General features: G+C 42.3%; 1 protein-coding gene across 1 annotated transcript in view; it reads left to right on the forward strand.

Annotated features, from left to right (window-relative positions):
• HGD (homogentisate 1,2-dioxygenase) overlaps positions 1-15,756 on the forward strand; it is a 45,215-nt gene that overhangs the window by 15,561 nt on the left and 13,898 nt on the right. Inside the window, exons 5-9 of the mRNA XM_082654366.1 lie at positions 9,660-9,719; positions 11,416-11,507; positions 12,702-12,736; positions 13,566-13,645; positions 14,587-14,686. Of these exons, the coding sequence (XP_082510492.1) occupies positions 9,660-9,719; positions 11,416-11,507; positions 12,702-12,736; positions 13,566-13,645; positions 14,587-14,686 (367 nt within the window). The remainder of the gene's footprint in view (positions 1-9,659; positions 9,720-11,415; positions 11,508-12,701; positions 12,737-13,565; positions 13,646-14,586; positions 14,687-15,756) is intronic.

Raw genomic sequence — 15,756 nt, forward strand, 5'->3', positions numbered from 1 at the left:
ACCATTAATACATGTTTTTATTCAAAACTTACATAAAAGTGTCAATGCCTAATAATCCCACCAATGCAGAGTTAACCACTTCTAGTGTTTTGGTTTCTTTCTTTCCAGTCCTTTTCTTTGCACATATATGTAAATAAATAAGGTCTGGGGTCTCATGTAGCCAGAGACCAAAAGTAATTGAAAATAATCCCAATCTTCATTGGCTTCCCCTGAAAACATTAAGGAGCATCCAGGCTATGACCCACAGCAACACTTTTCAAAATCCCCATCCCCCAATTTTTCCTAGACTCCAACCCTCTCACACCTAGTCTTCCCCAAGCTCCTCAGGCCTGGACCACTTGTTCATGGCTTGCCTCTGCCTGCCCCTACCTTCTGCCTCTAGAAAATGACACAGTGTAGTTCCTCATCCCATTTTCCCAGGACACACACACACACACACACACACACACACACAACATTGATCTACATGGTGAGACTGGAGTTCAAAGGACTGAGGGAGTGGGAATGAGCAAAGCAGAATTTTCCATAGGGAGCAGGGAAGGGAAGGGGAAGAGGCTGTGCATGCTCTTATATTAATGCTGTTTATGTCTGTCTTTCTCTATCTGACTTCACTAAGTAGAGATTATCATACTACTTATATGTGGAATCTAATATATGATAAAAATGAATTTATTTACAAAACAGAAACAAACTCACAGACAGAAAACAAATTTATGGTTACCAAAGGGGAAAGGGGGAGGAGGGATAAATTGGGAGTTTGGGATTAGCAGATACAAACTACTATATATAAAATACATAATCAATAAGGTCTTACTGTGTAGCACAGGGAACTATACTTAATATCCTGTAATAAACCATAATGGAAAAGAATATGAAAAAGAATATATATACATATATGTGTATAACTGAATCACTTTGCTGTACACCAGAAACTAACACAACATTGTAAATCAACTATACTTTAATTTTTAAAAAGGTAGTTACATATATATTTACTGTAAGTACAGTCATTCTCTAATACAGTTTTACATTCTGCTTTTCTTAATTTATTTAAACATCATATTTTGTGCCTTTTTCCAGGTCTTTGTGGGGTTTTTTTGGGGTTTTTTGTTTTTTTGCGGTTCGCGGGCCTCTCACTGTTGTGGCCTCTCCTGTTGCGGAGCACAGGCTCCAGACGCGCAGGCTCAGTGGCCTGGCTCACGGGCCTAGCTGCTCCGCGGCATGTGGGATCCTCCTGGACCGGGGCACGAACCCGTGTCCCCTGCATTGGCAGGCAGACTCTCAACCACTGCGCCACCAGGGAAGCCCTCCATGTCTTTTTAAACTCTTTGAGTGTAGATGATTTTTCATGTGGCATAATTATCCAATACATGTTTATAATTCCTCTGTTGTCAGATATTTAGATTGTTTCCATTTTTACTATTATAAATCATCCATGGCTAAATACAATCCTTTTCTCCTCAACGTCCCAAAGCCTGGAACAGTTGACTTCCCTCTTTTCTTTTATTTTTTTAACATCTTTATTGGAGTATAATTGCTTTACAATGGTGTGTTAGTTTCTGCAGTGTAACAAAGTGAATCAGCTATACATATACATACATCCCATATCTCTTCCCTCTTGCGTCTCCCTCCCACCCTCCCTATCCCACCCCTCTAGGTGGACACAAAGCACCGAGCTGATCTCCCTGTGCTATGCAACTACTTCCCACTAGCTATTTTACATTTGGTAGTGTATATATGTCCATGCTATCTATTTTACATTTGGTAGTATATATATGTCCATGCCACTCTCTCACTTCGTCCCAGCTTACCCTTCCCCCTCCCTGTGTCCTCAAGTCCATTCTCTATGTCTGTGTCTTTATTCCTGTCCTGCCCCTAGGTTCATCAGAACTTTTTTTTTTTTTTTTTTAGATTACCCTCTTTTCTTCCTGGATCTCTGTCGTTTCCTGTGTTCTGTGACATTGTGTAAACCCGCAAAACAGGCCATCTCCAAGGTCCTGAACTAGACTCTCTTGCCCCTGCCCTGTCTCCATCATCCTCCTGGGAGAGAGGGAAGTACTTACTCTCTCCTGCTGCTCACTTCCTCTTCCTTCTTGTCTTTCTTACCTTCTTTTTTTCTTCTCTTTCTTTTCACCCCCATTGGCCCTTCCCCTCTGTATTAGTTTGCTAGGGCTGCCTTTACAAAGTACCACAGACTGGGTGGCTTAAACAATAAAGATTTATTTTCTCACAGTTGTGGAGGCAAGATGTCTGAGATCAAGGTTTCAGCAGCTGGGTTTCTTCTGAGGCCTCTCGACTGGCTTGCAGTTGGCTATCTTCCCCTGTGTCTTCACATAGTCTTCCCTCTCTACGTCTCTGTGTTCAAATTTCCTCATCTTATAAGGACACATCATGCTGATCAGAGCCCACCCAAATGACTTCATTTTAACTTAATCACTCTGTAAAGACCCTATCTCCAAATACAGTTATATTCTGAGGTACTAGGGGTTTGGACTCCAACATACGAATTTTGGGGAGGAGACAGTTCAGCCCAATTCTCCCTTTGCTTCCTCCCCTTTCCTTCCAATTATCAGTTAGTGAGTCCCACTTTCATTGAACTCTGTTTTAGAGATGAAGGGTTAATTGCTGCTTATAAGAAATACCCAGCTTTGGTGAACTAAGAGGAGGAATTCCTTGAGCAACAGGGGGGGTTTCTAGCCCACTTCACTTCCCACCTATCCCCACACGTCTACATCTCTGCAGGTAGAATTATAGATATCTAACTTCACCCAACCTAATTTCAGCCCAAAGCTTGGTATAACCTGGTAGGCCATGTTGCAGGAAGTCAGTCCCACCACTCGGGTTTGGAAGCTATTCTGGGGCTGCCTTCATTGCAGAACCTCATTTATACTCTAGCCTCCACTTCTTCTCCCTCTTGCCATCTTCCACATGTTTTACTTTTTAAAATCTAACGAACATCATTCGTTCCCATGACATTAACTATTACCTCTCTGCAATACATTTTACAAATCTCCCCACCAACTTCAAACCCCACAGGAGACATTGCCATGTGTATGTCCCAACTCAACAGGATCCATACTGAAGACATCATAGTCCCACCCAAACTTTCCTCTCTCTCTGGCTTCTCTAGGTCTGTTAATGACACAACCATTCTTTCACACTCAACCTGCTATTACCCCTCCCCTCCACTGCCCAGCCAATCCTTAGAGTCATCTTTGAGAACTTCTTTCTCTCTTTACATTGAATTAGGTGCCATGTCTATAGAATGGTGATTCCCACCTACATAAAAGTTACCGGGGTGACTTGTTGAAAATGTAGATTCCCCAGACTCCCCACCCAGAGATTCTAATTCAGTAGGTCTAGGATGATGCACAGGAGTCTCTCTAGATGATTTCCATTCAGATTGGCTCTGGACCACACTTTAAGAAACACTGCCGTAGCATTTGCTCCCAAGATGTCTCTGGTATCTGTATTCTCCTTCCTTTTCTTCACACCCCTGGTCTGGACCTCTTTTCCTCTTACCAGGACTGTTAAAATGGCCTCCTAACTGATCTGTGTGTCTTCCCACCCTATCCCACACATTGCTGCCAGACTCAACTTACTAAATTATCATTCAAAAATATTTAAATCCTGCCATTAACTCTCCCTCCCACTGCCCAGCCAATCAAGTGCAGGCTCCCACGACAGGTGATTCTTATTGTATCTTTCAAGCCCTTCCCTCTCTTCCATGTCCTCTACCCATCAGCCACACTGGAACTTTCACCATTCCAGGACAATACTCTAAATTTTCTTGCCTGGGTGCTTTATGCTCTTTCATCTACTTAGAATTTTCTCTTCTTCCCTCACAAGTATCCACCCACCCAAATGCCACCCATAATTTAAGATTCATCTTAAATTCCACCTTCTTCACTGAACTCTTTCAATATTTCTCAGAGTATTTGAGAGTAGGATCTATGTCTCCATCATTTTCATATAACCTGCAGTGTCCAGCACATGCCTTCTTCCAAACGGTAGAATCACAAGTATTTGTTGAAGTAACTCCCTGATAGCTCAGCTCCGATCATCCTATAAATAGACTAGATTACATTTCTCTAAATGCATTCACTGGCACTTGCCAACACCGCAGTGCACATTGCCCTGTTCAGCCCTTTTGGACAGTTTGCTGGCTCTTTTTAAGTACATCTCCATCAACTTGCACTTCACTGCTTGGAAAGATGTTGAAGCTGTATGCAAACCAGATTATTTTATTGTGTGTGTCTCTTATTGCTCGTGTGTAAGAACGTTAAATATGCCCTGTACCAGGAATTATTCCTGAGGGAACATTCCTGCTTATATTTCTCTTCCAAAGTCACTTCCAGTTATCCATTTCCTTGTTTTTCAATCGTGAATTGCCCATACTTGCAGGGTCTTCTTGTTCCCTGAGGGCAGAGACTGTCATGTTCACCTCTGGTACCTAGCACAAAACCTGGCACAAGGAGTGGTACAATAAATCATTTGAATGAGTTAATATATAGGGATTGGACAAGAACGCTGACTTTGAAGGACCTTAGCAGGATTTGGGTCCCAGGAGTCAGACTGGGCCAAGGCAACACAGCACCTGAGGAGCAGTAGATAAGGGCCCAGATTAGAGGACCAAGTACAAGACCATTAAAAGGAGGCAAAGCCTGGGAGCCATGGAGATCATGAATGGTTTGGAAAGCAGATCAAGACAGGCTGAGATTAAAGGGCTCAGGGTTTAGGTTGCTAAGGGAGGCTGAGAAATTGTTGGTATCAGTTCTTAGTAAAGAAAACTTATCTGCTCTAAACCATTTGTCTTGTCACTTTAAAATAGAGACAATAATTATGGGAGCCTTAGAGGGTTGTTGTGAGAATTAAATGTCATCCAACAAATATTTATTGAGTGACTACTATGTTTCATGCTCTGGGTGCTGAATAATGGATATAAAGCCCTTAACTTTACCCTCAAGGGCAAGGTCAAATAGGAATCCAGGTTTCTATCCATGAAAAAATGTCATCTAAATACTATGCTGGCTCATCTTTTTTTGTCTTCTCATGAAAGACTTTTAAAAGGCTAAACAAAGTACAATGATTTGAATCTTCCTTAACTGTGCTCTATTACCTCTAATACCGCCAAAGAGTCTCCCAAAGCCTGATTTCTCTCCACATAAATTATGTTGCCTTTTTCCTCAAATTCTAGATTTGCTGAAGAATTTAATGAGCCACTGTTTTATTTTATCCCCCTGTCCCATCTTCCCTAGTCTGGGCTGAAACTCACTGTAGTACATTACCCTGGACCTCTCCTAGCCATAGCTGCTGCTAACAACTGTTTGCATATTATGATCACAAAACCATCTACAAGTTACTTCCAAAATCTGGGATAGATGTTATCAATTTCTAATGATATGTCTACCTCTAGCCCACCAGTGTCGTTGAGAGTATCCAACTCATCCAATCTAGTTGAGTCCAAGGCAGCTTTGGAGGGAATCTTATGTAGTGTTGAAGGTGATACTCAGATCATCCAGTACACCTCTCAATCTTCTGACTTTGGAAATACTGAGTCCAATTCTTTGGTTTCATTTACATCCCTGAGCATGAATTTCAAATCCTGATCATTAAATATTGCCATGATTCTCCTACTCCTTTGGTAACCTTAAAGAATTTTTAATTCTAACTTTAGTCTCTGTTGAAGATGCTTTCCAAATTATTTTTGACCATCTCACTTCTAGTAAGCAAGAGTTTATTTTCCAACAGAATTTGCAGACCACAGCTGCAAAATATGTGAAGCAATGATAGAACTGAAAGGAGAAACAGAGTTAATCCACAATTATAGTTGGAAACATCAACACCTCTCTCTCAACAGCTGATAGAACAACTGGACAGAAAATCAGAAAGGATATGGAAGAACTGAGGGGTTTTCACATGTGTAAAGAACTGACTTACATTTTAGAAACAATCTCAGGACTTTTAGAAACATTTGTCAATTTACTAGCTATTGCCTGAATGTCATTTTGACTTCCAAAAGTCTCACAAATTTGCTTTAGTCTTGTTTTTTGAGATACTAGCAATGTTCTCAGTGTCTTATATTTGTTCATTCATTCAATCATTCAATACAAATATATTAATATCCACTATAGTCAAGACATTGTATTGGGTACTTCAACTGATTTCATTGTTTTTGAAATGTTAATAATTGAATTCTGTGTGGGGGTTTCTTTAGCAATAATATAAACAAAATTAACTGTTAAAAAGTTATAGAATTAAATCAGTTAATAAGCATCCAGTGACTTGCCAGAAGTCACAGAGTAAATAGGAACAGAGGCAGCTGCAGAACCCAGGTCTCCTGGCTCAGCCCAGTGCACAGTCCCCTTGGGCTGGCCTTGGATCAGAGGGTTACTGCTCCATAGCATGCAGTTAGTCTGAATATCTGGCTTTAGCAGGAGATGTTTCCACTGTCCACTCCATAGCCTCTTCCTGTTTATCCTCTCCTCAAATTTCCCTCCCTACATTCAACATGATATTGCACCAAAACTCTTGACCCAAATCTCTTTCCTGAAGACTCAAAGCTGGCTTCTTCTTGTGGGTACTGGGTTCATCAGAACCACCTTGGGGTCTTTATTATTGTTCATGATATGCTGAGTATAGGTCCTGCACAATCCTCTGCCATCAGACTCAGCAGATAAATTACTCCGTTCCCTGTAACATCTCCATCATCTGAAGGGCATCACCTTTTGCATTAGAGAAGGTTCTTCAAGACCACCACCTCATCCAGGATGTGGGCCCTATTGAAGGCATGTTACCTACATCATCACGTAGGTGCCCTTCCACCTTCCACTCCAGGCTCTCTCTCCTCATGACTGATGTGCTACAGAAGATTTTGAAAAACTGACCAGCAAAAACCTAACCAAACCAACCCATTGGCCTCTCTGATTCAGTCTTTCCTACTCAAAATGTACCAACCTCTTCTCTAGGGGCCAGGACTTTATTTCTACCCACAACAGGTATTTTTAATTTCAGGAAGATCTACAAAGGTGCTGTCATGCTGTCAAACCCAAGTTCATGTACCTGATGCACAGTGAGGCTAAACAAAATGAGATGTCAGAGTTTGGAGCAGAGAAAGATTTATTGCAAGGGCCAAACAAGGAGAAAAGGTGGCTCATGCTCAAAAGGGCCAAACTCCATGATGATTTCTGGGGAAGAGTTTTTAAAGGCAAAATTTGGGGTGAGGACTGCAGGGTGTGTGACTTTCTTCTGATTGGTTGGTGGTGAGGTAACACAGTGATGTCTCTGGAATCTCAGCCTTCTGGTTCCAACCAGTCTGGGGTCTAAGTGCTTGTTGTCAGCATATAGTCACCATCTTCTACTGGGTAGGGGTCTTAATTTCTGCAGAACAACTCAAAGATATGCATCAGATACAGATATGTATATCCCTTGAGGAGGATCCAGGAGTCCTGTGACTCTCTCTTCCTATTAAATGCTTGAGCCTGCTCTTTGGAACTCAGAGAAGGCCTAGCAAATTAAAGCCTTTTTTTTTTTCTACAAACAAGAAACAGGGGACACCTGGGAGGGCCCTGCAGGGTCCTGCTCAGTTTCAGTGTCAGTGCAACAAACCAGGTAGTGCTTTCCTATTACTGGGATTCTCTCTTGCTTACTTGCTCCCTTTTGTTTATTTCTTTTTTTCTTTCTTCTCTCTCTTTTCTTGCTCTTCTTTTTCCCTTAGGTTTGGAAAGCCTTAGACTTGTATTATTTAAACATCCTTGCTATTTGGTAACTGGCCCTAGATACAGCAATTTAGTTGATTGACTGGTTGGTTGACTAAGTGGACTTTTCTGAACATGAACATGAATAGCAATACAAAAATCACAGGCTCTCTGGGTTGGGTGTGCTCATTCTTAAACCATAGCTGCACATTAAAGTTTTTTTATAAGACAGAGCTTTTATAAAATACTGATGCCTGGGCCCTACCTTCTCAATCAGAATTAAGATTCTGATTTAATTTGTTTTGGGGTCTCAAAGACTCTCTGGGTGATTCTCACGGCTTGCCAGGGTTTAGAATCTCTGGATAGATCTAAAAGGTTGCCCAGGTAACCATTGATCAGATACTTAAATCCCTTCCATTGGGAAATTTAGAATGATGACTCCTCTTAGAACCAAGATTCTAAGTAATATTATCTTCCAGACAATCTTCCTGGGTGTACAAACTCTGTGCTGCTACTAAACAGGGAAGCAGCAGGTAATGGTTCATGGTAAAAAAAAAAAAAAAAAGCCAGCAGTGCTTAGCTGTGGCCCTGGCTGATGTCAGGGAAATATCCTCCTAGGTCAATGGTGCTCGAGCAGGGAATATTTGTCCCCCAGGTGACACCTGACAATGTCTGGAGACATTTTTGGCTGTTATAACTTGGGGGAGTGCTATCAGCATCCAGTGAGTAGAGGTCAGGGACGCTGCTAAACATCCTGCAATGCACAGGACAGCCCCTGCAACAAAGAATTGTCTGACACAAAACGTCAATAGTGCCAGAGTTGAGAAACCCTTTCCTAGATCCTTGGTCTCAGGTTCCCCCCACTCCCCCAGGAAATATCATCCCCAGTGGAATTAGTCCTAAACCTTTTCCTTCTCTCTGAAGCATGATTTCAACAATGTTTTTCAAGTCAACATCTTTCATTCTTTTAAAGTAGTCCCAGAATGTGATAATCCTGCTTTGCTTTTAAGAAATAAAGGCTGCTGCCTGACTGTGTACATCAGAGAAGCAGGATCATCCCAGCGCTGCCTTTTCCACGTGCTGCTTCCTTTCCCACCCAGTTGCCTCTCTGGACTACAGAATGAGCTGAGCCCCATGACCCACTGGAGGGCCTGCCTTGACCAGGCACTGCAACCAGTGGAGCCAGCCCTCGGGGTGCAGGTCACTCCATGAGATGTCCTGAGGCTGCTGGGTTTATCAGCTGCCAGACTGCCTGGGTCAGGCCCACGGCCAAGTTGATTAATAAGTGCTGGGCTGACACTTCTAGTAGGGCTCAGACCTGCTGATTTTATTTCCTACTTGCTTAGATCATTTCATTATTAAATTAAAGATTGTTGTGATTTAAACTGAACCGGCAGGCAGCCTGGGGACAAACACGGGGTTTGGTGAAGAAATTGAACCTGGTACTGCATTTACCAAATCCAATCTCAGCTGGGTGCTTTTTCTTTCTCTTAAAGAAATAATTCAAAACTCCAAGGGCTGGAAGTAAGAAGTAGAGCCTCCCCCTGCAGTGTCAGGAGCCCACACAGAGAGGCTGGCACACCAGGAAAGGGAGCTGATTATAAATAGCATAAAAAGCAGCATCAGTCAAAACTCACTGATGTGCCAGAGCAAAATGTTAAAAGAAATAGGAAGCAATGATTTTTTATTTTTGTAATTTAAAATGCTAAGGAATGAAGACAATATATATACATATAGGTTAAACATTCACACACAACACAAACATACACCCTGCATACACACACAGAACCCAACTGAGCCCCTTTAAGGAAATGATGGATAATTATTAAATTGAAAATAACAAAATCACAAGTAGTCAGAGCCTCACAGAGTGAGCAGCTGTCCTTTTTCATGCTATTTATTGAGAAAGTCTGTGGTTTCCCCTTGTGAAATAATTTTTCTGTATGCGTATTTCTTTTCCAGCTGAGATGGAAACCATTTGAGATTCCAAAAGCCTCTCAGAAGAAAGTGGACTTCGTGAGTGTAAGTAAGTCAATACTATCCACACCTGCCCACCACTCTCTTCTGCGGTGAGTGATCCAGCCATTTGCAGGCTGGATGCCAAGCAGAAGCAGCCTTGGAGGCAGGCAGCAGACATAGCACCACCTGCCTCTGCTTTGAGGGCTGGCAGAGGGATGTCTTACGTACAGGCACTATATGGCCACTGACACCAAAGGGCACTTGTGAGCTATTTACAACATCTCCAAACAGCCAATGGAAATTGGGCATTTACCTACTTCACGTTTCTTTGTTCCTGGCTAGAACACGGGTTCTGAGCCTTTTTGTTCCATGGACTCCTTTGAAAGTCTGAAAGCCTGTGTTTTTATTTTATTTATTTATTTATTTTTTAAGCCTGTGTTTGTTTTTAAATGCATAAAATAAATTACATAAAATTACAAAGAAGCCAATTATATTGAAATACAGTGATAAAAATATTAAAATAGCAAATTTGGTTTGGTTTATAGTAATATATGTGCTACCTTCTTAATGCACTAAACCACAAGATCTATGAAAAGATCTAACAACTATGGTTATTAAAAGTATGAGCATAAATGATATTTTGGGATATCTGTAACAACTATAATGTGATATAAAATCATCTATGGTTTCTATCAGTACAAGGTTACAGGCACTTCTAAAACTGCTGTGGTTTGTTGCTTACATTCACGTTAATTGAAGGAAATGATAAATTTCAGTCAGAGATTAGTGAAATACATATATAATTTTTTTCCCCATCCAATTTCATGAACTCCCCAAAATGGACCCCTGGGCTAGAATAGCATCGACTCAGGGTGGCAACTCTAGTTAGCACAATGCTGATTAGAAGTTCTGCTTGGTAGTTATAGGTGCTGGGAGTACTGGAACAACTGTGCTCAGAACAAAGCATATATAGGGGAGAGGCTGGGAGCTACAAGGAGGTGGGGCTCAAAGAAGCCAGGGGAGGGTTCTGTACACCAAGCTCAGCTCATAGCTTACTTAAGGAGAGTCCAGGTGCCCAGCCTTAGGCCAAATTGTTTGTTCCATGTTGAATTCTTTATCATATTAAGTGCTCCAAGCCCTGTGTGGGCTCATCTAAATAGGCCCCAAACTTGCAGACTGAGTTAAAATATAAAAAGAAATCTCTCACTCTGGGTGAATTATAGATATCTGGAGGAACAGAGCTCCCTCCTTTTTGGAAGGCCCATGTGTTAAAGTCTTTGGGACTGTGGGTTATTAGCAGAGAGGATTACAGTTGGTCAGAATACTTTCCTCTACCCTGTTCTGGAAAGATTAGGGCTGACCCTATTCATAAGCAGAGGGCTACCCACATGGTAATGTATATTTGAGGGGCACTAATTTGTCCTTAATGCTGCAACTTTCCTCCCCAAGCCTCTTAGATGCCTAATTTTACCTCCAAAGGAAACTCTCCTTCAGGTTGATCTTAAGCACCAAACTGATAAAATGCCAATTAATGAATTGATGCTCTGTAAGGTCAACTCTGATGGAGCCATTAAGACAATCCAGACCTAGGGCCATGCCTGGCAATGAGGGTGAGCCACCATCTACAAAACATAAGTCAGTAAATTCCGGGTTCCCTGGTCCCAAAGGGAAGACCCTAGTAGAATTTGCCTCGTGACTCTCAGGGACCAGTGGGAGGGCTGGCCTCATTCACCTTTCCCTCTCGTGCGGTCTCTCCCAGGGCCTGCACACCTTGTGTGGAGCTGGAGATATCAGGTCTAACAATGGGCTTGCTGTCCACATTTTCCTGTGCAACACCTCCATGGGGAACAGGTAAGTGGCTCAGAGCTATGGCACGAGAGCCCCCTTCCCCAAGAGCTACTGGCAAGAGGGTGAAGGCTGGTTTGTTGTTTTTGTTACTATTTTTTTTTTTTACCCCAGAGCAATCTTGATATACATTTTAAAATAATGACAATAAATGAGCATTTCTATCTTGACTGACTTCTGTGGCATAAATAAGAATGTCACATAACAATGCAAATACAAAAGGGACAATGGAGCACTGAAAGCAGGAGTAGTCTAAGTATTCTGACTCAAACCTTGACTTTAATCAGGTTTGAGTCAGAATATCCTTAACTTCTAAGGTTCCCCAGGGCTGTTCTTGAGTCCAAAGTCATACTGTATGAGCAGCCATTAGGGCTACCTGTTGGTGGCAGACTTTGGCTTCAGCTAATAACTTTGCGTAAGCTTAAAGATCCTAAATAAAAGAACTTACATATTAGATTTTTTTTTCAAAATCAGAAACACTTACATAAAAGTCATTTTTGCCTTTTCTTTGGGAAGCAGAATATCATAGCAGTTTTGCACACTACCTTTGGAACCAGGCGGCTGTGTCCAAAGCCCAATCCATTCTTCTTGGCTGAGCAACCTAGGACAAGTCATTTAACTTCTCTGAGCCATGAATCAGGGCCAAAATCACGGCCCTATGACAAGGCACTGGAGATGTCCCTCGGGGTCCAGCGTCATACCAGGCTCCTCCTGTCTGTCTACCTGAGCTACATTAGCCTTCATTCAGTTCTTTCTACCTGCCATGTGCCTTTCTGCCTCAGAGCAGGTGCCTGTGCTGTTCCTTCTGGAATGTTCTCCCCACCCCACCCCCATCCCATCCCCAAGCCCTTGCCTAGATGATTTTTTCAGATCTCAGGTCAGACATTCCCCCTTCAGGGAAGCCTTGGCTGCCTCCTCAGACTAGATCAGGTTCATTATTCTTTCAGCCCCCTGAACGTGACATTCACAGTGCCATTACAGTTTATGATGATATGGTTCTGTAGTTGTTGAATTGCTGTCTGACTTCCTACTAGACTCTAAGACTCCATGAGGGCAGAGATGGGGTCATTTTGCTCATCATTTTACACCCAGCACTAAGCCTAGCACATACCAGGTACTGAGCAATAATTTGTGCAGTGAATTAATTTGCCTGGACAGTGTTAAAACTGAAAATCATAGGAATTATTCTATATGTTTCAGATGCTTTTACAGTTCAGATGGAGACTTCTTGATTGGTAAGTTTTGAAGATTTCAGACCCTTTCATTGGTAATTGATCCCTAGTCATAAGCTACTTTTTAATTGTATACATATGACTTTCCTTTCAATCTGTCTTATTTAGTGCAGTCTACAGACTGAGGTGTAAAGGCGATTGGAGGTCTGGAAAAGATTCTTTGTGTACCCCCAAGCCCCTACTCTATTTCCTGGTCTCCCTGTCTTTGTTCGTTTCTTCTGGGCCTTTCTGATCTGGGAGATCTGGGCAGCTGAAAAGAAATGAAGAGTAATACCAACATGTGATTAACTTGTTAAGATAACTCTATTTGCCTTCACACTCACCCAAGAAAAGACCATCTGTCATTGATATCTGCAATATAAATACAAATTTTCATGAGACCATCAGGAAGGATGGAAAGTCTAGTAGGGATTTCTCTGGTCTACCCATTCTTTTTCGATGGTTTTAGTACGATATTATGGAGTGAACATTTTGATGTAGACAGTAGACATGCAAATGCCAGCATTCTGCTGGAACTATCAGAAATGGGTCTTTTTCCATCCTATTTCTTCTGCTCTTTCTGGTCAAGCCACAGAATTGTGCAAATACAAGCTCCTTACCTGGCAACCAAAGAAAAGAAGAAAAAAGCAGAGTCACTTTTTCCATTCATGTTTTTCTAGATAGTAAAATAGCTAACATAAGTTGTCAATTCTGTCATATTCCCCCATAAAACTCAATAAAGTACTTTTCATTTGGAATGAAAAAGCAAATGCAGCCCTTAAGCCTTTTACTCTTCATGAAGTCATTCTCGCCTGAAAAGAGCTACCCACTGCCACCCTGTCTTTTTTGTTAGTTCCCCAGAAAGGGAAACTTCTCATTTACACCGAGTTTGGCAAGATGCTTGTTCAGCCCAACGAGATATGCGTCATTCAGGTTGGTGATGTGTCCCCCTCTCCCTGCTTCTCCCTAATTTGGGAGCAATCTGATGTTGCAACTGCTGCTATTTCCAACTCTAAAATTTCTCTGTCATGTCTGGGCAATGGGGAGGAAGTTTGAGTTATACAGAAGGCTCCCTGTGCAGAAGGGTAACTAGACTTGTGTGCCTACTTTGTTTTATTATTTTTCAAATTTATTTTATTTCTTTAGTTAGTTAGTTTAGTTAGTTAGTTAGTTAGTTTGGCTGTGTTGGGTCTTCGTTACTGTGCGCAGGCTTTCTCTAGTGGCGAGCGGGAGCTACTCTTCGTTGCAGTGCGTGGACTTCTCATTGCAGTGGCTTCTCTTGTTGTGGAGGACAGGCTCTAGGCACATGGGCTTCAGTAGATGTGGCATGCGGGCTCAGTAGTTGTGGCTCACAGGCTCTGGAGCGTAGGCTCAGTAGTTGTGGCGCATAGGCTTAGTTGCTCTGCAGCCTGTGGGATCTTCCCAGACCAGGGCTCGAACCCGTGTCCCCTGCATTGGCAGGCGGATTCTTAACCACTGCGCCACCAGGGAAGCCCCCTACTTTGTTTTAAAATAGTACACAATCACAAAGCAAAGAACATTGTCAATTCACTTTCCTAAATATACACCCTCTGGATAAGGTCCTGGTGCGGGTGGAAAGCAGTGAAGATGGATTTCTTTAAAAGTTGGCTAAATCAAGGCACTGTTATCTATGGACCCAGTGAGAGAGTAGACTAGAATTGGTTTGAGTCACAGATGTGATTAGAAGTTAAATTTTTCTTCCTACCTCCTCTTTGAGCTGGTCACCTCTCCAACATAGTTCAACAGGCTACAGAATTACTTGTGCAAGTGAGGCTGGCTGTGGCTCTTGGGCAGCTTCTTTATAACTACAGGTATAATTTGGGAGAGCACACCAATGTTTACTTCTGTTCCAGAGAGGAATGCGGTTCAGCATAGATGTCTTCGAGGAGACCAGGGGCTACATCCTGGAGGTCTACGGCGTCCACTTTGAGTTGCCTGACCTGGGACCGATTGGTAAATCTTCAATGCAAGCTTCTAAGCCTGACTTGAAATATAGGACACAGATAACTGCATGAAAGTTAAACATCCATCTCCCCTCTTTATCTCACTCAAACTTCAACTTTCCTCTCTAGACAACTTCTTCCCTAGACCAAGTGTAGTTGGGAATTTTAGAACATACTAGAGTTCCCTGAGCAATCGCAGACTTCTTATTTCAGACGTCTAAGTTCAGGGGCTCCAGGTGGCATAGCTGACCCATCTGATGAGATGACAGCTTCATTAATTAGCTGGTCAGTGCACCAGTCCATCAGCTTGTCTTGGCTCCCATGTTGTGCTGAGCGTAATGACAGGAACCACATTAAGGCTAGAACAAGCTTCTTCCCATCACATACATGCATAACAGAAAACGATCCAAGCCAACCCATGGTAAATCTCTCTCTAGAATAGTATACAGACCATTGGAGAGCAAAACAATATGTAATAGATTTCAGGTTATACAGAGTATACCCTAGAGGATGTAGAAGTCTGGGTTACTGTAGGCCAAGTCTCCAGTAACAGCTTCATAGAAAAGATAAGATTTGACTAATCCTCGATGGAAAGTTGAGGGAAAATAAAGAGGAAAGAGATGAGCTTAAGAAAAAGTGTACAAGTGGGAATGGGTTTTGTGGATAAAAGGAAGATCATGTTCTTAAATGAGTGGCTTGTATGTAGACAATAAAATGGGAAAAGCCATAACAATGATAGGGGCTATGTGGCTATGGAAAGGGGAAACGGACTGAAAGACATACAGTCTATGAACCTCACATTCCTACTGAGCATCCTCCAAAACATCTACACACTTGAGAGTCAAAAAGCATACCTCCCTCAGTACTGTGAAGGAGCTAGAAACCACAGCCTCCACGAGGCAGATTAAAACTTTCAAAAGTGAAACAAGGTCCCCCACCCCCAATTCTTCTGGCAAGCTGGAGACGGGAGAGCAGGAGAGAAGTGAAGGCGGTAGGGGGGGTTGTTTGCAAAACGTCCCTGGGAGTGAAAGGAGTGGTTGGGAAAATTGGCCCTTGGTTCCATCTTTGGCATGTTTGCTG

Source organism: Grampus griseus (genome assembly GCF_964374135.1).
Source record: "Grampus griseus genome assembly, chromosome: 5".
Lineage (NCBI taxonomy): Eukaryota > Metazoa > Chordata > Mammalia > Artiodactyla > Delphinidae > Grampus > Grampus griseus.